Here is a 26,593-nt window from a genome sequence, read left to right as displayed (position 1 = left end):
TCCCTATTTTGGGTTACAAGAAAACCAATTAAATAAGGATGAACCAAATAACGCGCACTGATAACAATTGGGACGAGTGAGGTGTGAGATCGCGGAATCAGGACAATTTAATTTCTCACCAGTATAGGCCGAGGAAAGACAATGTCTTGCTTCTCTCCGATTTTTAAATAGACATTATCAATTTCAGTCCATCAAGCCTTTACGAAAAAGTAACAGTAAAGCAAGAAAACAGTAACTTACCCTTCAATTCCTGGTTATTTTGTCACATCGAAGCAAAGTATGCAGCTGTATGTTTAGAAAGTGCTGAACCGTGCCGATCTGCTGCCCTTTGACATCTCCTAAAGTGGATGTCTTTCTCTGCGATTTGCTGAAAATCTGAACTTCTCGTAGAGCCTCTGAAATGCGTTCCATTTCTCGTGGAAGAAGATAAGCCAGTGCATGCGAGTCATACGTGTTGTCGTCTTCACTTTGAATAACAAGCGGTGTTCCACGTGGAGCTTTGATATTGAAATTATGATACCTGGAAAATAAACGCCAATAAATACATGAGTGGGATAAAATAAAATCAAGTGGTCACAATCTATATTAAGACCAATACACATGATTGAATTCAATGGAAGAGAATCATACAAGGTATTTTGCGCGCTATTGATCGATTCGCTGGAGAATCTAGGTCTCAGAACACTACAAATTCGGTCCTACAGCTTTTAGTCAGCAATAATATGTCCTTTACAATTACCCTTTGATTTGAACACCCTGTATAGAAAGTTTGTTTAGGAAATCACTGCAAAATGTGAAAGCACGAGCGGTGTTTCTAAACGAGTTTCACAATTACAGACAAGTCCCTTGTGGTTTTAGACGAAAATTTCACTCTCATCAGTTCGTGTAGTTAAACTCCAACCTTTGTTTCCGGAATGCTGTAAAAGAGACACTTCGGCAAGGCTTTCCACCAATGTGATTTCTTTATTTTCATCTTCATGCCGCTCTTATCGCACATTTCCCGGATACGATACCTGAAGATGTGAGAGCTCAATGAACGAATACCTCTTTGTTTTATGTTTGCCCGAAGGAGAACTAACTCGCTGGATAATCACATTTATGTGTTAGATCCGTGGTTTCCTGAAATTATTTTTTAGTGTGCATTCGCCTTGGCTGAATGAATCTCTCTGATGTCAAGATCGACATTGATTCGAAATTTCATCCAGAGCTCCGATTTAAAAGATTCTTTGTTTGTAGCACTGACCCAGGTCCGTGGCAGATTTGTGCCACAAAGACGACAAAGTGTATCGAGATACTGAATGTGTTCATCCATGCTGTTGGCTTGATCTGAAATTCACAATGTAGGCTTATAAAGTTCCGATAAATAATTGTCCCTTCACTTTAAATTGGCCGGCCACAACGTATGGTTAAAATTTATGGTTTACACGATACTCCGATGGATCTGAACAAAGGAATCCGTCTGGTAGTTTGCACACTAACAGACTTTCAACATTCGTGCACTCGAGCAAAAACCTCGTGCACTCGATTGGAATTTTGACAAATTGGAAGCAAATTTACTCTAGTTTTTTAAAAGATTTTTTTTAGGAATCAAAAAAAATGTTGCATACCTGAAAACCTCAACTAATAGAGGTTATTCCTCGATCGAGCCCTTCGCAACATGGACCTCCACCCGACTTTTCTTCTGAATTTTTCCTTCTCGTCATCGCGACCACCATCAGTTCTTTGCTTGTTGTGTGTAATTGCTTGTCTTCTGTAATTTTGCAAGGTTTCATGGGATATGGGTAGGGAACTAAGTCGCTAGGGCTCGAATAAAGTAATGAGTGAGTTTCCTCGATGTCCCACTACGACATCCATGTTGGTGACGTCATCAAGTATCCAGAAATGGTTATGGCCCGGACTGACAAATGTCGTTTTGAAATTTAAATAGGACTTCCGGTGTTGGTTGCGAATATTAAAGTACGCCATTTACAAATGTATTATTCACAAAAATCCGGTGTAATGATAACGAAAATATAGTAGCAGTTCATTATTTTTTTCATGCAATTACAATTTTAAACGAATGGGAATATATGAAATCATCATTACTGCGAAGATCGCTTTCATATTCACAAATTACAGTTTTGTTTGGCGGAAGTGAACCATGGGAGGGGAGGGTAGAGAGTTTTATACCCTTTTGATTTGTAGATTTGTCGATCGTATTCGTTCGATTGCTTTCTTTCTATGTTTTTTAAGGCTATGTTGAGCTGATGTCCGATTCAGCGTTGAGGACAAGAGATCTACTTGAGATGGATCACGGCCAATCATCAAGCAAGGAAATAGAGAAAAGAAAGGAGGAAGAGAGGTTGATCAAACTTAGAAGTGAACTTGTGAATTATAACTTTCATGCTTGTCCAAGAGTCATGAAAGAATCCTTCAGGGGTTTAGATGCTGACGACATCGACTTGATTCGAATTGCTTTAATTGGGCCTGCAGCTTCTGGGAAAACTAGCTTCGTGGGTAAGTAAACCGTGACTCACGTCACATAAGATGCCAAGGGTTTTCAGAAAATTCTCAAGGGATAAACTCAGTAGTTTTTCCCGCAGGTGAAAAATATGTAATCTGGAAATCCTAGACAAAACATAGAACTCCTACCACAATATTGAAATGGCATGGTGATCTGGTCTTATGCAGAGAATCTCCCCGTTTATATCTAGGTATATCATAGAGGAATGTGATCGGGACGACTAAACCGGGACTACCTGATGTCAAAACTCTTAAACTCTCTCGATATGACTTGTGATTTTCCCCTAGCTCTAACTACCATAGATTTTCCTTCTTAATTAAAGAAACGTTTTCGAATTTACTGGTGTATCAAGATTTTAAGTAGTAAGTAGTAACCTTCTAGCTTAAAAGTTTTGCTATTCTCACCTCTTCCATGGAGGGGGATGCATTCAGAGTTGCAAAGAGAGGCTACATTTTAATAATTTCTGGAAGGAATGATCACAGGTCCCTTCTCATTTTTTTTTTTTGATTCAAGAATTCGACCAGGAGAAGAAATCACGAGGCATTATCACGAGACATTGTACTAGAAGGTAAATATTTTATTTATCGCACCAAGCTGAATAAGACTTCTCTATCCTTTAAATCCTTTTTCGAAAGAATTAAGAGTACGTTTCAAATAGAACGTTTTAAAGCCAGAAAGAATTAAGAGTACGTTTCAAATAGAACGTTTTATAGCCAGAAAGAATTAAGAGTACGTTTCAAATAGAACGTTTTATAGCCAGAAAGAATTAAGAGTACGTTTCAAATAGAACGTTTTATAGCCTGAAAGAATAATAAACTTGAGATCCATTACAACAAATGGAAACCCCTCCTTCAACTGATAGAACATAAGCTGAACTATTATTAAACTATTTATTTATATCAATACGCGATGCCTCTTTTTTTTTTTTTCTTTCTTTCTTTCTTTTCTTTTATTCTCGTAGTCCAGTGTAGTGGTATTTTCTTTGTGTAATAGAGTAGTGTAATGTAAATTTATGCATGTAGAAGTTTGTGATGTATCTTACGTACTTGTAAAAACTGTAAAAACCCAAAAACAAATAAAATACAGAAAAAAAAAAACGAGGCATTATGATAACTAAGATGAGGGAGGACTGGTGAGCACAGCGGCCAGAGGAACTCCATCACTTGCTAGATGTGCACACGCTGTGATTTTTGTTGTGAATGCGAACGAAATGGTAATAATATCAAAGGTCTCAGTAATATATTCCCAGCTAAGAAAAATTTTAAGGGGCAATGTGACGTTTTCACGAGTAGTTACTAGAGACGTACAAAACTACAATTTGAGGCTACGACATCATTGTTACTTTTATTAGACGAAGAGGGCAAAATAGGCAATGATAACTCAAGAAGAAACAAGAGTGGCGTAGATTGGCAAAGATTACCAAGGATTACTATTGAAAAATATGAAAAATCCAAAATAAATTTTCCTGATACATTGATAGTTTCGTAGCACCCATAAATAAACATTACCAAGTTCTCTTGACACCACTCACTACACTAAGGTCAACTTCTATGGTAAACAGTCATCAAAATAAATCTTTTCGCTCTTGAAATTCTGGACTCCGCGTTGCTTTTTGCTGAGAAGTTTATCTTGATTCGGAAGCAGTATGACAAAATGAGATAGACAGAGAAGTTATTAATTTAATTAATTCCTTACACCACCGTGAAAATGATTTTTTCCACGTGTTTGGCAATTTATAGTCTTTTGGCACCGATTATCCTTCATTTCATTTTCCAGGTTATGCTCCCGTAACTGTGATTACCTTTCTAGAAAAGCTAAAAACTGAGGAGGATAAGGAGGAAGTGTTTGACAAAGCATCTATGGTGACCAGTAGTTCCGGTGAGAGGACTTATTTCATTGCAAATTATACACACGAGAATGCTGAGCAGTCCAATGAAGTGGATCTTTTAGCTCTTGAAATTCTGGACTCAGTATTGCTCTTTGCAGAGAAATTTATATTGGTTCGGAAGCAGCGAGAAAAAAATAAGATGGACAGAGAAGTTATGGCTAAAGGTAAGACATTTTGCAAAGAGAAGAACCAAATAACAGACTCAATCCCTTTCTCTAGGCATTCTCTCCCTACTCAGGAATTAAATACTGCCCTTTCCTGAGATTCCAAAGTAAAACAGATTTGTATATTTCTCTCGTGGACACTATTTTCAAAAATGACATATAAAGTAGCACGTGATTATCCTTGAGGGGGGGAAAGAATCTTTATCATTCTAATTACCAACCCCCTCCCGTTCTCAAAATCCTGCGACCCCACTTCCCAACTCAAAATCCTGCAACCTCCGCCTTCCCTCGAGTTCTCTTGCTTCAGTTCTTACAAGATGTTCCATTTTTCCCTTTTCCCTTTTACTTGCTTTTCCTCCATTGTCAATTAGGAGCGTCCAGCTTTGGGGAGACCCTAGAGCAATTTTTAACCCGCCTAAAGAATAAGTACCACTGGACTGACCAAGGAAGATTGGAGGCTCTGATGAAAGAATTAAGAAAAAGAAGGATTACCACTGTAAGAACCCTCAGAGCAATATGGGACGATATTAATTCAGAATTGCCGCTATCGATTGGAATTAAGAAAACCTTGGAAAAAGGTTCAAAACGTCCTTGTTCAAACGAATGTAAAATGGAGAGCGGTTTTACCGGACATGATGGGTTGAAGCCTTCTGCGTTTTATTTTGCCCCCGTCGCATAACAAATCAGCGTTTAACCGGAAAGAGAGAAAGATCTTACAGTTTTACAGCTTTGGAGTCTACCCGAGAGGTAATTCATTAAATATATATCTGTATATCTTCTATAAGATTGGGAGTAATATTCCCCTTTGGCAGATTCTGATCCGTCTATGGTATTTCACGCCATGTGCATGGGCACTGGTACCCGGCCGTGAAATTCATATCTGACTGGATTTTCTAACATCTAACCACTGACCTTTTTTTATAAGTTGTGAAACTCAGAATTCTCCTCCATTTGTAGGTCATTTTTTGCTGTGTAATGGAAGGCTTGTCAGCCTTTCGGCTTTCAGGGATGTTGTCGTAACGTCGAATTGGTAGGTGCCTTACTATTTTAATTTTTTCAGCAATCCCCTTCTCGAGGTGGAGTGGGACTTGACTTCGTGAGAGAAGCCAGTGTGATTAGCATTTTGCACGATGCAAAAGTTAGTGCTTTGCTTTTTCTCTTCAGAGAAATTGAAAAATATCAAATTTCGGCATTATGTAAACATATAGTTTTTAACTTTTACCGCCCTGACTGCACTCTGTCTTAATTACTTAAAACTTTGAACATGATTTTATTTTTCAAATTACTCGCGGCGTTCTGCGAGAGACTGTCTTTAGTCCTGTGCTATATATTCTGAAGAGCATTAAGTCTCCTCCAAAGTGTTTTGAAGTGTGCAATTCAGTGGTGCATCTCTCTAGTGATTAAGGAGAGAGAAGGATAGCGTTTTCTAATGCGTCCATAATGATCCATTTGAGCATATAGACATCAATCGATTGACAGTCAGGTAGACAGTTCAGTTGAAAGCTCGGTAGATTCAAATCGACTGAATCTCGTACTTTCTAGAGACTAAGATCATGAGATAAAGTGCACCACGAGCTTATAGCCCACGTGTGATGTTTGGACGCTATTCAGATAAAACATTGGTCGGATACATCATGTAGAGGTGATAAACTATAAACTATCCGAGCGCATTTATTAAAACGACAGTTTTTAACAGTAATCATTGGCTTTTTATTCTTCTTTCACGTTTCACAGAATTCCACGATACGTGCATTAGTCCCAAATTCCCGTACACTTGGGCTCAGAAGTGATTATAACGGATTTTTCCTTCTTTTACCATAAGGAAATACAACCTTTAGCCTAGAAGCTTCTCAATCGATGTCTCTCTCATGTTTTATAAGACTGCAAACCAGCAAATCGAAAATTAACTTCTACTAGCCTTGAAAGAGAAACAGATACGAATTTTCATCGCAATAGAAGATGGATTGAGACCGAATTAAGTGTCCCTCCCATTCCCCCCACATTACATTCAGAGGTTATCTAACGGTATTGCATATTTTTATTGCAGGTTGTTAAATTCTATTGCTCAATGAACATAAGCTACTTTGTTGCTTTCGTTTCGTTTCGAGTGTAAACTAAAATGTTTTTCCCATTAAACTTAGGGGTAAAAGAGAAAAAAACACAAAAGTTGAGTGTTATTTAATGCTACTGACTGTCCCCTCTTCTCTAAGTCAAATTAATTTTGCCATAACCGATAACTTGTGAGAAAATATCATTCAATCAAGCTGTCTTTTTGATTGAATTAAACTGATTAAAAATTAAACTGCAGTTAATTAACCATTGAAGCCCGACCTCGGAAGTACTACAGCTATTGAAATCATAAATATTGATTCGGTGATTACTAACAAACAACTATTTGTGAAAGTTCAGTTTTTTGGGGGACTAATGTATAGGGAATGTCAATTAGCTCTTGCAAAGTTCTGCTATAAAGCGACAGTAGGTGGCGAAAAGAGGCAGATTTCTTGATTTGACAGTAGGGTGAAGATCTGAAAATCAAGAGAGGATATCCTGCCCCTAATTACTAATTTTCATCACAACAACCACAAAACCAACACATCCTAAAGCAATCAAAACATTTGCGCCAACAAGGTGTGGGAATAAAAGCGTAGATAACCCCATTGTTGCCTTTACTCCTAAACTGCACTGAAAAACTTCCGGGTTGCTTGGGCTTGTCTGCTCTCACATTCAAAACCTGTGTATCAGATGGCTTCCATGCATCTTGTCGTTCTCTAATGTGCCACTTTTTGTATGAAATCTGGCCCTGAAACAAACGCGTCTCCAGGAGTACAATGCCCTCTGGGTAATGAGGATTGCACCTCATGGCTGCAGCTTTGATAAACAAAGACAGGTTAATAACAACTAAGAATTCAAACAGACAATATTCCACATTCGAAGTAAGGGTTAAGTTTCTAAAGAAACTGTGGTACTGCATCGGTGGGAGAGTATAACAGGGTAATTTAGTGTTAACAACTGAGTTGAAAACGTACATCTGCCACCGTAGAAAGTTTCAGATCTGACGTTTCGAGCGTTAGCCCTTCGTCCAAGAGCGAATGGCTAACGCTCAAAACGTCAACTTTGAAACTCTTTACCATGGCCAATTTACGTTTTAAACTCAGTTGATAATACTAAACTACCCTGTAAGATTCCACATTCGATATGTTAGAATGGGGTTCGGGAAAACTCTCTGCTCAAGCTCATCGTGTAAGTGTAATGGCGCGTAGGGTTTGACATGATTTCTTTCTGTTTCTTTTGCTCTTTTCCTGTTTTTTTGTTGTTGTTGTTGCTTGCTTGTTTATGTGTGTATTTTTTTTTTAATTTAAGCAGGAGTTCTTGCGGATACATGAACACTGGTCTCGAAAAAAGACAAATTCATCATTATTAGGATTATTTTTTTTGTAACAGTATTAGTTCTGGGAGCTTTCCTTGCCTGTACCAGGACCAGTTTTTCATGGCTTGAGCGAAGCAAATTAAACATTAGCCTTCAGTTTTAATTTTCTCTGTCACTAATTTGTCCTTCTGCATCACAAAACAAAGGTAACTTGGTTTACTCGTGCATAATTCTTAAGAGAGGATGTCAGAATCCATCGAACAAATTTGAAATATTGTGGCAAGTCGCCCAAAATTCATTTTCTCCCCTACTTTCGCATTTTGTAGCCCAATATGTCCTAATTATTGTGGTGTAGTTTTTTTGTGAAAATATATTTTAATTTTCGAGAAATGATTTTTTTCGTTCGACCGCTCAAATATGCAAATTTTCACCGTGAATATTACCCGAGTTGTGTGACCTCATGTAACGAATTTACTGGACGTCCGATATTTCTGACAACATAATCCTTTGTTTTATCATCTAAACTTAATCCCCTGTCATTATTGAAGTTGGCAAATAAATATTTATTTTTTGGTGAATATTTTTGTTAAATTTCTCTGTTCGTCTGACGCATGTTGACATAAGCTCTTAAGAATTATTTCTAGAGCCCCTCGACTGCATGCTACTGAAATGAGAAATTTACCATTAATCAGTTTCTTTCACTCTAACATTTTTCATTTTTGTGTATTCCAGATGGGAGGGTGCCAAAATAGATTTGCGCTCAATGCCGTTAAACCTTAACGGCATGGATAATGATTTAGTTTATGATCATTTTAGGATAATGATTTAGTATTGAATTTTTCTCATATATCGCAGTCTTTTCCTGAGTAATGATGACCGCGAATAATAATTTCTACACCATCCCTAGATCTTCCAGATAAACAACTCTTCACAACATAAAAGTAGTTCCATTCTCAACGGAAATTTAACAAACTAACGCTATTACCTCCATAATTAGGTTGGTTTTGGGAACGTCTTAACTCACTAGTTTCTCTCTCTCCTGTCTTTTCACACTGCGTGAATTAACAAATATCAGGGGGTGTAATGAGCCCGTATACATGACGTACACGGAGAGATATACTGACATATAAGGATATCGATGTATAAGGACTGAGTAATGATCAGTATATGTTTGATTCCTTATTCCTATGTATACTAGATGTTGCACATGACCGTATACTAAGTGTTAGGACATCGTATAGCCAGTATTTCACCAATTGTCATGAAGCTACAAATTTACGTAATTTACTTATATACAACTACTGAAGATATTTCTATACTGAATATTTACTGAGAGGCAGTTTTTTTCTGTACCCTTTCCCGACAATTTTGTCTGGACATAAGTGTATACTGTTTTGTGTACTGATTATTACACATAACCGTATACTAAGTATTAGGACACCCTATATCTAGTTTTTCACCAAGCATTATAATGCTTTAAATTTACTTGCATACAGGTACTGCGTATATATTGCACTAAAAATTTACTGAAAAGCAATTTTTCTGCACCCTTTCCGACAATTTTGTCAGGACACAAGTGTATACTACTTTGTATACTGATCATTACGCATAGACGTATACTAAGTGTAAGGATATTGTATATCCACTATTTTTTACTAATTATACCAAAGCTCTTAATTTGCTCATCTATAACTACTGCAGAAATTCTTACCCTAAAGCTGTTAGAGATTTTTCACTTTACCACCCTTCAGCAACTTTGTCAGGACACAAGTGCATACTGTTTTGGATACTGTTAATTACACATAACTGTGTACCAAGTGTAAGGACATCGTATATCCGTCATTTTACCAGTTATTCCAAAGCTTTTAATTTGCTTACCCATAGCTGCTGAAGACACTCTTGTCCTAAAGTTGTAAGACGTTTTTCACTTTTCCACTTTTCAAAAATATTTTTTCAGGATGCAAGTGTTCACTGTTTTGTATACTGTTAAATATACTTCTGACTTAATACTAAGTGTTAGGGCATGTTATTGTACATTCATTATTTACCGAGTTGAGCACTTTTGAGAAAGTGATGTGAAGGACTTGTGTCATTTGAGCTGGTAGTGCAATCTGAGTATCTTGCTGAGCATTTCAGTTGGGTCGTTTCAGCCAGTTTTGCCATCTGAGATAGTTAGGTTATTTGTATCAGCTGGTCACCTAAGCCAGTTTGATCATTTGAACCAGTCCGATCACTTAATCCAGTTTGTTCATTTGAGGCACTTGGGCCTTTAAGGGCAGCTGGGTCACCTGAGTCCGTTTGATAATTTCAGCCGGTTGGGTCATTTGAGGCAGTTGCGTGATTTGAGCCAGATAAACCGGTTTAGTGACCTGTGGTAGTTTGGCCATTTGAGGCAGCTGGGTCATTTGAAGCAGTTGGGCCATTTGACTTAGTTGCATCATTCGACGAGGTTGCATCATTTAATTTGAATGGGTTTGGTCAGTTGGGCTAGTTTGGCAGTTTTAGACAACGCTGTGCCGTTTTCACCGGTTGGGTCATTTCAGCCTGTTTGGCCATTTGAGGTAGTTGGGTCATTTGAAACAATTTTTATTATTTGAGTGAGTTTTGTCATTTCAGTCAGTTGGGTCATTTGAGGTAGCTGTGCCATTTGAAGCAGTTGGTAATTTCAGCCAGTTGGGTCATTTCAGCTAGTTGCTAGTTAGTTGAAACAATTGGATCATTTGAACTGATTTACTCACTTGAGCTGGTTGGCAATATTAGAGAGTTGCATCATTTGAACTGATTGAGTTATTTGATCCAATTGGGTCATTTGAGGCAGTTGGGTCATTTGAACCAATTTTGTCATTTGAGTGAGTTTGATTATTTCAGCCAGTTGGGTCATTTGAGGCAGCTGTGCCATTTAAGGCAGCTAGTCATTTCGACCACTTGTGCCATTTTAGCAAGTTGGGTCATTTTAGGTGGTCGAGTCATTTGAAACAATTGGATCATTTAAACTGGTTACTCATTTGAGCCTGTTGGTTCATTATATTTGAGGCAGCTGAGCCATTTGAGGCAGCTGTGCCTCTTGAGGCAGTTGGTCATTTCAGCCAGTTGGTGTCATTTGAGGTAGTTGGGTAATTTCAAACAATTGCATCATTTGAACCGGTTTACTCATTTAAGCCAGTTGGGCCATTTGAGACAGTTGCATCATTTGAACCGGTTTAGTCATTTCATCCAATTGGGCCATTTGAGGCAGTTGGGTCATTTGAACCAATTTTGTCATTTCAGCCAGTTGAGTCATTTGAGCATGTTTGACCATTTGAGACAGTTGCATCATTTTAGGGTTTGGTCATTTGATCCAATTGGGTCATTTAAGGCAGTTTGGTCATTTGAACCAATTTTTGCATTTAAGTGAGTTTGGTCATTTCAGCCAGTTGGGTCATTTGAGGCAGCTGTGCCATTTCAGCAAGTTGGGTCATTTGAAACAATTGGATCATTGTAACCAGTTTACTCATTTGGGCCTGACTGGTCATCGGAGAAAATTGCATCATTTGAACTGGTTTAGTCATTTATAGAATTGGGCCATTTGAGGCAGTTGGGTCATTTGAACCAATTTTGTCATCTAAATGAGCTTGGTCATTTCAGTGAGTTGAGTCATTTGAGGCAGCTATGCCATTTGAGGCAGCTGTGCCATTTAAGGTAGCTGTGCTATTTGAGGCAGCTGTGTCATTTGAGGCAGCTGTGCTATTTGAGGCTGTTGGTCTTTTCAGCCAGTTGGGTCATTTCAGCAAGTTGGGTCATTTGAGCCGGTTTGGCCAATTGAGACAGTTGCATCATTTGAACTGGTTTGGTCATTCAGCCAGTTGAGTCATTTGAACTGGCTTGGTCATTCAAAGAAATTTGGTTGACCAATTGAACTGGATTGGTCATTTGAGGCAACTGGGTTGACCAATTGAAATGGTTGGTCATTTGAGGTTTTTTGGGTCATTTCAACTGGTTTGGGAATTTGAGGCAATTGGGTCAACAGAGCTGGTTTGGTCATTTGCAGTAGTTGTGTTATTTGAACCAGTTTGGTCATTTGAGGCAATTGGGTCAATTGAACAGGTTTGGACAATTGAGGCAGTTGGGGAATTTTAACCAGTTTGGTCATTTTAGTAATTTTAGCCAGTCAGCTCATCTTACCCATTTGGATCATTGGAAGCACTTTGGTCATTTTAGAGAGTCAGTATCAGTGAACCTCTTTGATCATTTGAGACATTGTGATTGTTTGAGGAAGTTGAGTAATGACTGTAGTCAGTCTGGTCATTTAACACAGTCCAATCACTTGATACAATCTATGATTTAAGTTTGGTGAAAATAATCTATAGTCCAAAGCTAAGAATCTTGCCAAAAAAACCCACACAAGAATAAAGGCAAAAAGTTGCACTATCCCGCTAGAGGTCACTACCATCACCATACAGTTGTTTACTAAAGTAAAATTTCATTTATTTGCTAACTGTATTGCTAAGAATTACAGTGCAAACCACCACTGATGAAAATATATAGGGCATTACTCGAATTCAACAAAACAAAGAAATCAGTGAGTTCTATTTTGTTGAATTGTGAAGTACATTGACCCGACTTGCCCTTTTTCTCGCAGAAAAATAGTGATAATTATATTTGTTAGGCAATATATTTGTTTATAATAAAAAAAACAAGAATCATTAACGGCAGATCTTGCATATTGCTACAATTTAGCCTATTCAAAAATAATCATTTTAACTTTAAGTTTGTAAACAATAAAATGATTAGTTACCTCCATGTTCTTCTGACCTCTCGTCCTGGGTTGATTTTTCATGTTCAAGATTCAGTACATCATTATCCATAAGCTGATCAGCGGCACCTTCTTCTATAACCTGTTTAGGGAAATTAAGTAGACTCGTAAGAAATACTCTCCTTATTTCTTGCAAGTGATGATAACTTGTGAACAAAGGGAAGGGGAAGGAGAGGAACATACTTCAATCAGCCATCCGAAAAGCGATAAAAAGAAAGGTATTTGGCACCACCCTACCTTATCACCCTCTCCTGGGGTGGTTACTGACGAGGTGACCTGGAACTCAGGGAGAGGCTTTGGTTTTGGTTGATATTGAAACTTCTGTCCTTCCTTGTTTGGATCAAAGAAGTGCAGAAGTGCCTCCTCGTGGATCGTTCGGTGCTTTGAGTTCCAAGAAAAAATAAAACTTTTCCTTCCATCAAGGTACTCGTCATCAAACTGCGAGGCCACTTTTCTCCGTGCCCAGCGTGAGATCACAAACTGTTCCTGTTCAGTTTCATCTTTGTAATACGTGTCTCCAGCGATGACTATCAACACTTTGTCACCTGTATAATCAAACAACCATTATAACTAAATAATAATAATAGTAGTAATAATATTAATAGCAATGGTGTCATAAAAAATACTATGATGATGAATGATATTGACGACGACCATAATGATGACAATGACAATAGTAACGGCATGGGTAAAGGCAGTCGAAAGTGACAGGCACGGGGACAGGTACAGGTACAATAACAGTGACAGTGACAGAGACTGTGCTGGAGACGATAAAAGTGGTAGATACTGTAACAGAGAGAATAACAGTGACAGAGATTGTGACAGTGACAATGAAATTGAGAGAGATTGTGACAGAGACAATGGCAGTCAAAATGGCAAGGAAGGTGACTGAGACAGTAACATTAATGACGACAGTGTTGGCGACAATAACAACAACAGTGACAGTCTGTGACCGAGACGATAACAGTGACGATGCGAGTGACAGTGGCAGAGACAGTGACAGGGTGAGTGCAAAGAAAAAAACAGTAACAGCGACAGTGAAAATTTTTACGACAGAGTCAGTGGCAGTGACAAAAACAGTGGCACTAACAGCGAAAGTAACAGTAAATTATAGTGACATTAACAGTGACAATGAAAGTGACAGTGACAGTAAAAGTAAGAGAGACGGTGACAGTGATCATAATGATGAAAAGGAAAACAATATATATCAATGTGAGTGTCATGACTTTTGTAGCTTTGGGCTTGAAAATATCTCTGTTAAAATTGCCAAGGGTACCCTCCATTTGATTTTGCACTTAAAATTAAAAAAATAATGCTTTCATCAGTTGTGTAATTCCTAATTTTATCGATACTCTAAATACTTTATTTCCTCAGTTCACCAGAATAACCCTTAAGTACAAGATTCAAACTCATACTTTGTAGCAAACTAAGCATGGCCCGACTTGTTAGTCTAAGCGGCGGGACTCTGTTGGAGCCATTATCGAAAGTGAAAGTAACTGAATAATGATAAAATAATACGGTAAACCCGACTGGTAAAAGCTGTCATCGATGTTTCATAACAAAGTGGTACTTCAGACCCTTTTATGCTTGTTGTGTAACACCGGAACGGGTTTATTTACGAAAGTACGACTTTTCAAACGCTTCCGCCCTTGAATTACTCACCCGTGGCTCTTGACAATGCTTTATACAACTTGGCGTAACCAATTCCAGCGTTTTCTTCGTTGATCGAAAGCCGAGATTCATCTGCATGGACAGCGAAAACGGCAAAATCAATTTTTAAGTGAGGAATCTTACTGTCGCAAATTTCAGACATGCTTTTCAATCCAAAATATAGCTTTTCAACATCGATCTTCAGGTTGTGCTTCTCTTCCATTTCAAAGAGAAGTGCTTCGACTTCTTTTAGCTCGCATGTCTTGTCACAGTTGAACAAGTAACCTTTCATTGATTCTCTTTCCATTTTTCCACTAGCTTTTAGAACTCGCAAGCGCTATAGGAAGGATTACTGTGTTTTGGAAATTAATGTTAACCGCCGTTCCGTGAACTGTGGAATCGATTGTTACAGATCGATTTCTTAGAAACGAGATCAACCTTCGCCAATCATAAACAATAGCTGTGTTGTTGACTTCGTCACGTGGCTAAAAAAAATAATTTGCCCTTAAAATTAAATTTTAAAAAAATAAAATACAATTGAAATAACATGTACTAAAATGAGAAAGAGCTTAAGATATCTAGCGAAGCTATTGTAAAGTACAAAATCATCTCAGTCGCACTGTTATTACAATATCACGAAAAAAAGTTTGTATTGATTCATCGTGGTGATCACTCTGAAACAAATACGAGGTATAATCGTTTGTCTGTCAATAAAGTAATTAACATAAATCACTTCGGAAGTGAAACCAACGATTTTACATAATTTCTTGTCTTATTACAGTTGGATGTCATTATAATTTGTATAGGAGGAAATAGCTCTGAACATTCTTAGATGTGGCTTGAAGATTTCAGCACGAACCCAAAGTTTTCGAGGAAAACCAAATAAAAATAATCGACGATTTCTTCTCAGAAGCATGTCCTCGCAGAAATGGTACACAAGAAGTAACATAAGATACCGCCAACAGATTTGCTCTGAGACAATCCAAGATATCAGTATTGCTATATTCCATTCAGGGACAGAAGTCCCCGTTAGTGTCGAATCATTTCTCAACCTTACTTGGTTTTTCAAATGAGGGGTACCCAATGGCGAGATATTCGATAAAAAAAAACCGAAAGTGGCGAATAAATAAAGAAATTATTGCGTGACAATTCCGAGAAAGGCAAATGAACTTTGTACTAGTAAAAAGAAAGCTATCCGTCTGTAAACGAAGTTTTGAGGCCAACGAACGAAGACGCATGCATTGAAAGCTCCCTGATAATAAGAATTGTTGAAAAATGGCCAGCCTAGGAAGGCCGATAAAGTTCCACCTTTTTAACTGTGATAACACGTATAGGTTGGACTCAGCAGAAACCTTGTTGCTCAAAATGGCAGACGATCTTAACCTTGGAATATCGATGGATAGGCGAAATTTTCGCCTTCATGAAATGTCGGATGTATGTGAAAACATCATTCCTCAGCTGCAGATGGATTATGCTGTCCTTGTTGTCCATGCTCATGAATCTCGTCTTTCTATCAACGAAGACAACGCTGGTATTGGCTACGCGAAGATCTACAGAGCTCTGCTGCAAGCGACTGGTAGATCGAATGTAAACATTGAAATGATTATTTAAAATTTGTGCACTGGTAACCTATCGCTACTTTCGTGAGATGAGTTATTTGCGCAACGTAAGAGGTTTTCTTACAAAAGTGGTAAATCGTTGTACTTCGAGAAGAAATTTAGATATCAATGGCATAACCGAGGTGCTTAATTAATGCATATTTACATACTCCCATCTAATTTGGCTTCGAAGGAAAGGAGAAAAGAACATAACTGGATCCGTTTGTAAATGCCGTTAATAGTGCTTATAATACAAAATGACCCAAGCACAAAATATAACAATGTCTCATCAATGTGGTCGACTTTTGAATCTTTCTTGGAATATATCTGCACTCAAACGTAAAGGGACCCATTAAGCCGAATTAACCATCTCAGAGTGCTCTGAATAACAACAATTTTGATTTTATTCAGCAGGGCAAAAAAATTTTTAGAGAGAACTTTATTTAGCTGAGGTCGAGATACCTTACTTTCAGATCAGAGTCCATCATGATGGCGTAAGAACTTTTGTTTTCTAAAACACCACGTGCCATTCATACCTTGCAAGCCTCTCACCTTTCCTGTATTATGATTCGCGAGAGGAACTGTTTCGTTACTCATGTTAGTTGTAAAAAAGATTTTAATTATAATACTCTTCTCTGACCAAAATCAGTTCAACTGAAGCCAATAATGATAAACTTTCGGTTGTCATTCGTATTTTGTCCAGATTCCGCTCTTTATTGTTAGGAGGATGATATCATTTACGACTTATTTACATATCCCGGACTTTGTACTTTTTGTAAAAAAGATACCTTTTTATGAAATCGGAGGTAAAGTACAGCGATTGCTTTCGTTCGTGAATCTTATCCCTGCCGAAATAAACATCACTTACACAAAATACGCTAGTTTTCTGAGCTTTGATTCATTGTTTGGTACGAAGAAAGATTGAGGCTGAGGTGTAAGACATTTTCCAACATGTATGAGTGACGTAATGGTATTATAATATCCCTTTTGCGGGGTTTTGGTCTGTTGAACATGGTTGACATACAGTTGACAGAAGCACTCTGGAAAAAGCATGGAAAATTCTCCCCGTCAAGCTCTCTTTTAAAGAATTGTTTACTTCTCCTATATAATACTTTACTAGTAGTGGAGGTAACCGTGGACTCCAGGTAGCTTTCAAACCCTCTTTTAATTGGTCAAAACTAATAATTACAAATCAAAACGAACATTTCTGAGCGCCTGCATTCCCCCCACAACGAAGGCCCCTCCTCTTCATGTTGTGGGGTAGAAAGGGGCAAGTAAGAAATATGAGAGACACTGATGACTTTAAAATGAGCAACTTTTAACCAAGAGGTAAAGCCACCCTCAGTTGAACTATCACCTGTGTAAAGGTGTAATATAATACATTTTGTCCTGTACTTTAAGGAAACAAAGTCTTGATCGTCATCGGTGGCGATGATAATTACAGAGATCAAGACGAGGAAGAACAGGTTGTTATCTCACGCTGGGCACGAAGGCAAGTGGCGTCACAGTTTGATGCGGAGTATCTAGATGGAAGAAAAAGCTTCATTTTTTCTTGGAATAAAGCGCACAGAGAAATCCACGAGGAGGCACTAAAGCACTACCTCGATCCTAGTAAGAAAGAACAGAAGTTCCAGTATGTGCCAAAACCTAAACCAAAACCAACACAAGACGAGGTATGGCTTATGTTTATTTTCCACTCATTTGACATCTACTTTTTCTGTCAAAGGGTAATTGGAAGTCATGGTAAAATACGGGAACAAGTATTCTGAACTTGTTTCTGGAGATTTGGCTGTAAACGTTTCTTTATTGTTGTGAACTACTTTTCTACAGCCAAATTAGGCAACTGGGGGTGAAAGATTCCTCAGCTCATTAGGTCTTCCTTTCGAGAGGTGCATACACTAATACTGCGGCAATATAGTGACCCACATCCTAGAACTACCAGAAATGCGTCCTTCCCTTTTTGATGAAATTTCGTCAGGAAATGAGGGTAGGACTGAAACTGGAATTTCCGTTCATCAAACCTCAGACTCCCTGATACCCTGACTACTTAAATCTCCAATTTTTAAATTACTTCCAACATCATTTGTTTTCTTTTTGTTAATATTTTGCCGTTTTCTTTCTTATCTTTTTACCTTCTTGTTTACTGTTCCTTTTGAACCGAAGAAATCTGAAGATGACAAGGAATTTCCACGAATAAGAGGAATGGGTGAGTTCAAAGCATTCCCAGTAGAATCCAATTCTAAATGCGAAATTTTGTTTGTGTAGATTGGCCCTCGGTTCAGAGGTAATCTTGCTATTTAAGCTTACTAGATGAATGACAAGGTTCTTTGTAACTGTCACGGAGATGTTGGCATCTTTCACAAATTTCCTCTCAAAGCCTTCCCTCACCCAGCTTGACAATTAAAGAAGAAGGCCTTGAGCCCATAAAGACAAATTGCGCTAGATTAAAGAACAAGTTCATGGTACAGATATGATTCATATCCTTTGCTATTTTCTTAAAACAGTTGATACCTGAACGTATTTGCAGCGCTTTTGCTTCTGTGACGCACCTTGCCTCTCAGAATGCAAGTTATTCATTAGCCATGTTTTGTCGTGAAGATCAGAACAAAACTTTTCTAATTCCGTTTGCTGAGCTTCTAGTTTGGATCCAAGTCAAGACTTTCAAATCTCAAGTCATACTTCAATTATCAATATCAAACTATTAATACACAAAATCCTAAACTATCCCTAAGCGTCTCTTAACACCCCAAGACTCCCACTCCATAGATCATAGGTCTCATAGCTATTCACCGAGTCCCGAATCTGCAAGTCCCTGGCTTCACTGAATTTGAAAGCCTCAGATTCTTTAGCTCCCACTGCGCTTTCCAAAACCCATTTTAATGCTAGCTGATGCCTCTTCTTAATTGTTATTAACAAGTTTATTCAACCAAACTTCAGGGTCCCTACAAGAAGAACCTGTCGATCCCAGACCATACTATCTTGAAGGTACCGTTCTGCTGGACACTGTCGTGCGCTTTGGAAGAATATCGTATGAAGAGGAGGACGTCAAAGTATGGGATCAGAGATGGGAGCCTTCTGGAATGATTGATCGTCACCTGTTGAAAGACTGGATGTTTAGACCTTATGCGAATATTCGATTTGTCGCTACAGCTGACGGAGGTGTCTCATATAGTGTGCGACCACAGAGTATTGCTATCTGGTTGAGTGCTGTATTACTGGGTATTTTGAATTGGTTGTTTTCTGGGTTACATTTCCAACTCTACCAGTCTTTGTTTGTGTTGTTACCCGTTTTGAATTTTTGTGAGTTTTTTAAGTGGCTTATAGAAGAGGTTAAAACGATAGTCGAGCAAGTAAAAAACACAATTACCCAATCCATAACCTGGCTTATGGACGTGGTTAAAGCAAGAGTAGAGCAATTATATACATAAATAACCCAATCAATAATCTGGTCGGTGGAAAGTGTAGGAAATTATGGACACATTTTCTGTGCATTAGTTTTTGTGTGATCTCGTGAGATCGATATCTTGGTGAATTATTATCCATAGGTAGGGTTTGTAAACAGTTACAGAATTTTGCATGAAAAAAAAAACATGATTCTTCTCTCAAGTACAATGATCACTTTATTTTGCTCCAATACTTTTCAGACAATCCTGATTTACCCAAAAGGTGATTCTCTTGGAGACGCGAGCTCGCGCCTTAACCTGTTTCTTGTGTTGTGTTCCTAAATAAGACACTTTACTCTCCAGGTGCATCCAAGCACACAGTAGAGAAATCGATTTTCCGCGAAACTGTCGGGGACCGAAACTGTTCTTAATGCTAGGTAATCTGTAATGCACTGACCTTCTGCTCATGGGGGAAGTAATAGCGCTCCTTGTTGTTTTCAGGGCAAGGAAACTCTGCCAGGATAGGCTGCTCGCCACCCAAGTTGGCGATACCTTTAACTTTTCGGTTTCTAAGGTTAATCTTGTAGGAAACCTTTCGCAGTGTTTCTACGCAACTTTTATATGCGATTGCCGGAGTAGTCGATGCAATTTTGTGAATTATTATCTTTTGTCCCGCCTGAATATGAAACATATATGCCTAATTCTCAGAAACAGGTTTTGCGTTAGTTTAGGTAGAGTGGACAAGTCACATAGTGTTAATGAACAGTGTTTCAAGTTATGTCGCTTGCGCTGGTATTCATGATCAATGCCAGCCGCCATTAATGTTGACTATCTAGGTCGTGTCAATGTAAGTATTACCTTTCTGTTGTTTTTCTATGATAATAAAGTGTCATTTGGAACGATAACTCGATTTTAGACTGATCTTGTTTAGGGTCTGACTATTCGCCATTTGATATGACGCAGCTTTCCTTTTTACTTGGTTTTTTTTGGTGGAGGGGGTTGTCTGGGCATTCTGAGGTTTTCCTAAGATCGTGATTACGGCAAGGCCGGGGCTCCGTGAATTCCACCGCGAAAGAACCATCCAAGGATTCATTTATTGTTATCAAGACAATTCACTTTCCTTGGAATTAGTTACCCTCCATATCGCGCTTCTTTAAAAGAAAGCCATACTAGCCATAATTGTGATGCCTTATGACGTCTAATCTTTTTATATAGACCAATCTATGAAATATATAGTATCTTCCTAGAATAATATTTTCTGGGAGTTAGTTTCGGAAGAAATATTTACTTTAAAACATTTTATGGAAATGAAAACTATGCAGACATACTCTGGACTAGACCCTCCGGTTCCAGCCACCAGCAAATCAGTCATTTCTGAAATCAGCTCGCTTTACCAGAGACGAAAAAAAGGAGCAACATTGAAATGCGAGTTAAGTTTTTAAAAAAACCGGAAGTCATTTTGAAGTAGAGTGATAGCATTGCGTGACGAATTGAATTTCCGTGAAAGACGAATGAACTTTACTCAAAGCCAAATGGTCGCCATACTGCAGTAATCGATTCGTATCCATTGAAAGTTCTTTAGCAGAACCAATAAAAATGGCGAGTCAAGTGTGGGTAATGAAGTTTCATCTTTTCAACTGTGATAACACGTATAGATTGGACTCAATAGAAACATTTTTGCTCAGAATGGGAGACGATCTCCTTAGAATATTGGTGGATAGGCGAGATTTCGCCTTCCTGAAATGTCGGATGTGTGTGAAAACATCATTCCTCAGCTACAGATAGATTATGCCGTCCTTGTTGTCCATGCACATGAATCCCGTCTCTCTCTCAACGAGGACAACGCTGGTATTGGCTACGCGAAGATATACAGAGCTTTGCTGCGAGCGAGTGGTAAGTCGACTGTAAACATTGGAATGATTGTTTTGGCAACTTATCCATATTTGCTTGGGATGAACTGTTTAAGGGCCTATTTACACGGTACGACTTTGTCGCATGCGACAAGCTTACGACAGGCTTACGACACGAATTGTTTCGTGTAAATCAAACCTACAACTCGCTTACGACTCTTAAGTCATGTCGTAGGCCTGTCGTAAGCTTGTCGCATGCGACAAAGTCGTGCCGTGTAAATAGGCCTTTAGGGGTTTCTTGTAAAAGTGATAATGAACGTAAGACATCGGGTTTCAAGAGGAAGTTTAGATATCAAAGGTATTTGTGCATGTTCTGTAGTTCCATACTCTCATCTTATCCTGCCGGCTACAGGGAAAAGGAGAGAAGAGTAAAAGTGGATCTGTTGCCACTAGATGTTAGTAATGAGAGTAAAATGCTTAATACCTAAGCACAATATCTGATAATAGCTCATTGTTCAGTTCGTCGTTAAAAATATCCTCGAAATCCATGTTTACTCAAACTTACAGAGACATCCTAAATGCATGGCCTATTAAGTTGAATTAACCATGTTAAAAGTGCTCCAGGTTACAACCGTTTTCATTATACTACGAGCCTCAGACTTGTCATGTCATATGATTCTTGCGAGGAACGTTACTAATGTTTTTTTGTTCCACTCAGAAATTGAAATTCATTGACTAAAATGATTTCAGTTGAAGTCAAACGTGATGAACTTTCTAATGTGATTTGTAATGTGTCAATATTTTACTCTATATTTCTCGAGTATGGTATAAAAACCTAATTCGATGGTTTAACACGAAAACAACAGAGAAAAAATTTTTAAGTGTTCTTTGCGCCCAAGAAAATGATCTGTCGTGCTTAAAAATTCGTTTCTGTGAAGGTGAAGCCTAGTTAGTTTAGTGCGGCCATTTTGTTGCTCCCTATTAAAGCACCCAAAGGCAAGAAACATTCTCCCCCTAAACCACCCGTCAAGCTACTTTTTGAATAATATTTGATTTGTTTAAAATGTTCCAGTTCATTGTGGAGGTAGCCGGGGACTCCAGGCAGCTTCCAAACCTCAGTTTAAATTGTCAAAAGCAATAACTTAAAATAACATGATTATGCTATTCCATCCAACTCCAATTATTTCAAGTGAACTAAGGCCGAAAGGAAAACATGACAAAGATGAGAAACGAACAACTTGTCAACGAAGCAATAAAAACGCTTATCAAATGATCTTTTGCAAAGATATAAGGTGCAATACTGTTTTTTTTAATTCAAGGAAAAAGTATTGATCATCTATGAAGGGAAGGATAACTTCGATGATGAAGACGAAAAAGGAAAGGTTTTTATCTCACGCTGGGCACGAGAGAAACAGGGGCGTAACATTTTTATTTGTGCAAAAGTTCTTAACTCTGTCAAAACTACTTTCGGTGCAGAATCAGTATTATTTGTTTAGCGGTGTTATGTGTAACAGTGTGTTTTGTACTTTAAGGAGGCAAAGTCTTGATCATCATTGGTGACGATGATGAATACAAAGATAAAGATGAGGAAGAACAGGTTGTTATCTCACGCTGGGCACGAAGAAAAGAGGTGTCATAGTTTGATGGAGAGTATCTCGATGGAAGTAGAAGCTTCACTTTTTCTTGGAATGAAGCGCACAGAGAAATCCACGAGGAGGCACTGAAGCACTACCTCGACCCTAGTAAGAAAGAACAGAAGTTTCAGTATGTGCCAAAACCAAGAGCAGAAACAAAACCAACACAAGACGAGGTGTGGCTTATGTTTTTTTCCACTAATTTTAAATCTACTATGCTTCTGTCATGGGGGATGAAAGTCATTGGTAAAATATGGGAACAAGTATTCTGAATTTTTGCCGAGGGAGAAAGCCATATGCTTGTACCTGGAGATTTGGCAGAGAACATCATTTTATATTTGTGAACTTAAGCAGATTACCCCTTTTAACTACTTTTCCACCCTTTCATTAGGTAACTGGAGGTGGAAGATTCCTCAGCTCATTAGAACAGAAGTTCCAGTATCTACCAGAACCCAAACCAAAACCAACACAAGACGAGGTGTGGCTTATGTTTTATTTTCCACTAATTTTAAATCTGCTATGATTTGGACAGGGAGGATAAAAGTCATTAATGAAATACGCGAACAAATATTTGGACTTTTTGCCGAGGAGCAAAGAAATTTACTTGTATCTGGAGATTTGGCTGTGAACTTTATTTTATAGTTGTAACATCGAGCAGACAACTCCTTTCAACGACTTTTCCACCGCCAAATTAGGTAACTGGAAGTGAAAGACTCCTCAGCTCATTTGTTCTTCCTATTGAGAGAAGCATACACCAGTATTGTGGCAATGAGTGGCCCACATCCTAGAACTACCAGATTTATTTTATTTTACTTCTTATTTTCATGGTATTGTGTTAACATCGCTATGGTTTTATCACTATTATCATCATCATTTCTATTATTGTCTTTTTCGTTTGATCATTATCATTTTTATCGTTATTAGTATTTTCATTACTATTCATTATGGTATAAATTGATGAGCCTCATTAAAGATAGTTTGATAGCGATGAACGAGAAGGAACAAGGACTGGAGCAAGCAGCACCGTTCAAACAAACTTTTAATAATGAGAACAAATATATTATTCCGTCTCTTAATAAACATCACTTGGAAAAAATGTTTGTACACCGAAGAGCGGTTGCGGCGTGGGTCGGAGAAGGTTGTAGTTATTATCAATTTCAGGACGATATTGATGTCAGCACAATCTTCCTTGCCCTTTAGGACCTCAATGGTGTTTCCCTTACTCTCTACTGCGGTTTGTTACATGCATGACGCTAACTGACAGGTATGACAATATTACATCGAATGGGTGGGGGCTAATATAACAATTCATAAAGAGTGGCGTTGTAGTTTAAAAGCACTGTTTACCAATTAAAATTTGTGGCTGATTGTGATATATATTATATAAAGTCTATTTACAAAGGCAAGTTCAAGAAAATAAGGAAAGGGGCTTATCCTTAAAATATTCAATGTTACATCATTTTCCCCCAACAGGTAACAAGAGCAAGCTCCCGTGATCTACTTGTGGAGAATGATGAACTGGATATTGAGTTTAATTCAAATAATAGGGACAGGCACAAACGTTATGGAGGTAAACAATGATTATTTGTTTTATGCACTCCTGTTATCAAATTTTATTTGAACAAGCTTAAGCATGGCTCCATGAAAACCGTGCAGGGCACCGTAAATGTTCTCCAGTCCATAAAGGCGTTTTATTGTATTTATGCAAATGACATGATATTTCCATGTGGATCTACAAGTACGTCGTCCTTTTTTCTCCCTCAAAAGTGCCACGCCAATCTTAGTTGCAGCTTTTTTATTTTTTTGCAGAACTGTTTTTCTTCCGCGCCCCAGATATAAACACCTCGCACGACATGATCATGGCGAGATATGATACAATCCTTGATCAATCAGAGAGCGCGTATCTCGATAATCACTAGGTCCGGTTGTTCAATGGGCAGATAACGCTATCCAACGGATAAATCAATATCCAGTGGATAGACAAAATTATTGCACTATCCACTGGATGGCGATTTATCCAATGGATAGCGTTATCCAACCCTATGAACAACCAAGGCCAGGGCTAGTAAGAAAGAACAGAAACACTAACAGTTTACATAGCCAGTCTAAAGTGTACTTAAATGAAGAAAAAAAAAAGCGCGAGTAAACACTCAGACTTGGCAGACAAACTCCATTATAAAGAGGATAACATCTTTGCAATTACCAAAAACCCAAAAGCTTCCTAGCTTTCTTTTGCTGCGTTATTTCTTTTTAGGGTTTTCTTCTGAAATTTCCCTCTGACTGACATATTTTGATCATGTTTGGTATTTTTATTGTACACTGAACATTTTAAAATTATGCGAATGTTATTCCCTGTCACAGGGGTGGCTGTGATATTGAGGGTCGACCGTACCCAATAATTTCATAAAATAATTATTTTTTCCTTGGCGGCCACTTTAGGTACAGACAGAATACCTGCTTCAGTAGACTACCCAGAGGGAACCTTGCTGCTTGAAACGCGTATGCGTTATGGAAAAGTATGGCAGCCATCTGTAGAAGCCGTAGAAGACTTGGAACGAAAATGAAAATTAGTCCGTGATGCAAACGTGCGATTCATTGTTAATGATGATGGTACGGTCAATAGTCACGTTACCAGACAAAAAAAGGTTTTTGGCAAAGATTGATGCCCTCAAGTCAGCGATGGTTTTGCTGCTTGGCCATTTTCTATCGTAAAAGGGCATGTTGTTGCAATTGTTGTTACGACTGTTGTTGTGATTGTTGTTGCGATTTTCGTTGCGAATGTCGTTGTAATGCATGCAATAAATAAGTTCCATGTTTCTGTGTCTGTGGGCCTGTTTAGTAATAGATTTTAGAGGACGTCAAGAGTAAAAATGAAACATTCGACTGAGCTGCAAGCTCGTATGCCACTTTTTAGTATTTACCACTATGACGTTTTCTGTAAAGTATAATTGAACAGAGGCACGACAACATGGAAAAAAAGTTGTTGATCGTGACGTCTGTCCTCCAACAGCTAAGAAAAATGCGTATATGATCGCACACCTTATACAATAAGCACTTAATGACTGGCCTCCAGCGAAACAGTGACTTATGTCTCCCGGACAGCCTTTATTCTTTCGATACGAAACCGAGGGGAACATTGAGGATCGAGGGGAGACAATGGTTACTGCTTCGCCGACATTCCCAGCTCTTCAGGCGGCTAGTATGTCGGCCTATACTGTTTGCGTAGGAGAGACTCTAAAACAAAACCAATATTCAGACGAAAAGTGAAGCTTCGAGGGCAAGCGTGACAGTTTGAGGAAAATTTCTCAGCGAAAAACACGATCAGCCGATAAACCAGTAAACCAGAAAGGTGTTTATTCATTTCATCACCCCTCCCCCCTCCCCCCCCCCCTCCTCCGTTACATTGCACCGGTTACATTTGTTCATTTATAATTGTTTTTAATGCTCCATGCTTAAAATAAGATTAATTTGGCTGTTTATCTAGACATGGTTGGGCTGAAGGGTGAATAGTTGTGTAATGCAAGCGTTATATCTTAAGTGTAATTATGATGCGAGCGGGTAAGTTGTTTTATTTGCTGACGCTTCTTGTAGAATGATGTAAACTGTGGCCTTAACTTGGCGATTTAAACAGGAACTTTTCACTTCAGCTTTTTCTTATTTGGATTTGACCCTTGGGTTCCAGCCACCAGAAAATCATTTCTCAAATCAGCTCACTTTACCAGAGATGAGAAACAAGGAGCAACACTGAAATGCGAGTTAGGTTC

General features: G+C 38.3%; 3 protein-coding genes, 1 long non-coding RNA gene and 1 pseudogene across 5 annotated transcripts; 3 read left to right on the top strand and 2 right to left on the bottom strand.

Annotated features, from left to right (window-relative positions):
* The first annotated feature begins 4,248 nt into the window (after positions 1–4,248).
* Positions 4,249–6,211, top strand: LOC149044449 (uncharacterized). Its single transcript, XM_089208473.1, has 4 exons — positions 4,249–4,555; positions 4,927–5,302; positions 5,513–5,585; positions 6,098–6,211. The coding sequence occupies exons 1-2, from the start codon at positions 4,363–4,365 to the stop codon at positions 5,232–5,234; spliced, it is 501 nt and encodes a 166-aa protein (XP_089064599.1). The 5' UTR covers positions 4,249–4,362; the 3' UTR covers positions 5,235–5,302; positions 5,513–5,585; positions 6,098–6,211.
* Positions 6,212–6,651: 440 nt separating this feature from the next.
* On the bottom strand, positions 6,652–8,982 carry LOC149044448 (uncharacterized). The gene is made up of 2 exons (XR_016187350.1): positions 8,908–8,982; positions 6,652–7,423 (listed from the first exon to the last, which is right to left on the bottom strand). It is a non-coding gene; the product is annotated as an uncharacterized LOC149044448 (long non-coding RNA).
* Positions 8,983–12,364: 3,382 nt separating this feature from the next.
* LOC149044447 (uncharacterized) lies at positions 12,365–14,843 on the bottom strand. The gene is made up of 3 exons (XM_089208470.1): positions 14,377–14,843; positions 12,952–13,259; positions 12,365–12,796 (listed from the first exon to the last, which is right to left on the bottom strand). Exons 1-3 carry the CDS (start codon positions 14,669–14,671, stop codon positions 12,689–12,691), a joined length of 711 nt encoding a protein of 236 aa, XP_089064596.1. The 5' UTR covers positions 14,672–14,843; the 3' UTR covers positions 12,365–12,688.
* A 669-nt stretch (positions 14,844–15,512) lies between these two features.
* LOC149044446 (uncharacterized) lies at positions 15,513–20,247 on the top strand. The gene is made up of 4 exons (XM_089208484.1): positions 15,513–15,940; positions 17,364–17,635; positions 18,126–18,168; positions 18,900–20,247. The coding sequence occupies exons 1-4, from the start codon at positions 15,640–15,642 to the stop codon at positions 19,388–19,390; spliced, it is 1,107 nt and encodes a 368-aa protein (XP_089064610.1). The 5' UTR covers positions 15,513–15,639; the 3' UTR covers positions 19,391–20,247.
* Positions 20,248–20,841: 594 nt separating this feature from the next.
* LOC149044445 (uncharacterized) lies at positions 20,842–25,646 on the top strand (annotated as a pseudogene). The gene is made up of 5 exons (XR_016187344.1): positions 20,842–21,238; positions 22,728–23,005; positions 23,221–23,307; positions 24,303–24,399; positions 25,269–25,646. The product of XR_016187344.1 is annotated as an uncharacterized LOC149044445 (transcript).
* Positions 25,647–26,593: the final 947 nt, after the last annotated feature.

Source organism: Pocillopora damicornis, chromosome 6 (assembly GCF_964200805.1).
Source record: "Pocillopora damicornis chromosome 6, jaPocDami1.2, whole genome shotgun sequence".
Lineage (NCBI taxonomy): Eukaryota > Metazoa > Cnidaria > Anthozoa > Scleractinia > Pocilloporidae > Pocillopora > Pocillopora damicornis.
This window is presented reverse-complemented; position numbering and strand designations above follow the sequence as displayed.

What these genes read in the sequence shown, in the direction of transcription:
- LOC149044449 (XM_089208473.1), top strand. Translation starts at nt 4,363, where the DNA reads ATGGTGACCAGTAGTTCCGGTGAGAGGACTTATTTCATTGCAAATTAT. An exon ending in CAGAGAAGTTATGGCTAAAG is followed by an intron (nt 4,556 to 4,926) that starts GTAAGACATTTT and finishes ATTGTCAATTAG; the next exon opens with GAGCGTCCAGCTTTGGGGAG.
- LOC149044447 (XM_089208470.1), bottom strand. Translation starts at nt 14,671, where the DNA reads ATGGAAAGAGAATCAATGAAAGGTTACTTGTTCAACTGTGACAAGACA. An exon ending in AGCATTGTCAAGAGCCACGG is followed by an intron (nt 13,260 to 14,376) that starts GTGAGTAATTCA and finishes TTGATTATACAG; the next exon opens with GTGACAAAGTGTTGATAGTC. An exon ending in CCCCAGGAGAGGGTGATAAG is followed by an intron (nt 12,797 to 12,951) that starts GTAGGGTGGTGC and finishes TTCCCTAAACAG; the next exon opens with GTTATAGAAGAAGGTGCCGC.
- LOC149044446 (XM_089208484.1), top strand. Translation starts at nt 15,640, where the DNA reads ATGGCCAGCCTAGGAAGGCCGATAAAGTTCCACCTTTTTAACTGTGAT. An exon ending in CAAAACCAACACAAGACGAG is followed by an intron (nt 17,636 to 18,125) that starts GTATGGCTTATG and finishes TTTGAACCGAAG; the next exon opens with AAATCTGAAGATGACAAGGA. An exon ending in TCCACGAATAAGAGGAATGG is followed by an intron (nt 18,169 to 18,899) that starts GTGAGTTCAAAG and finishes ACCAAACTTCAG; the next exon opens with GGTCCCTACAAGAAGAACCT.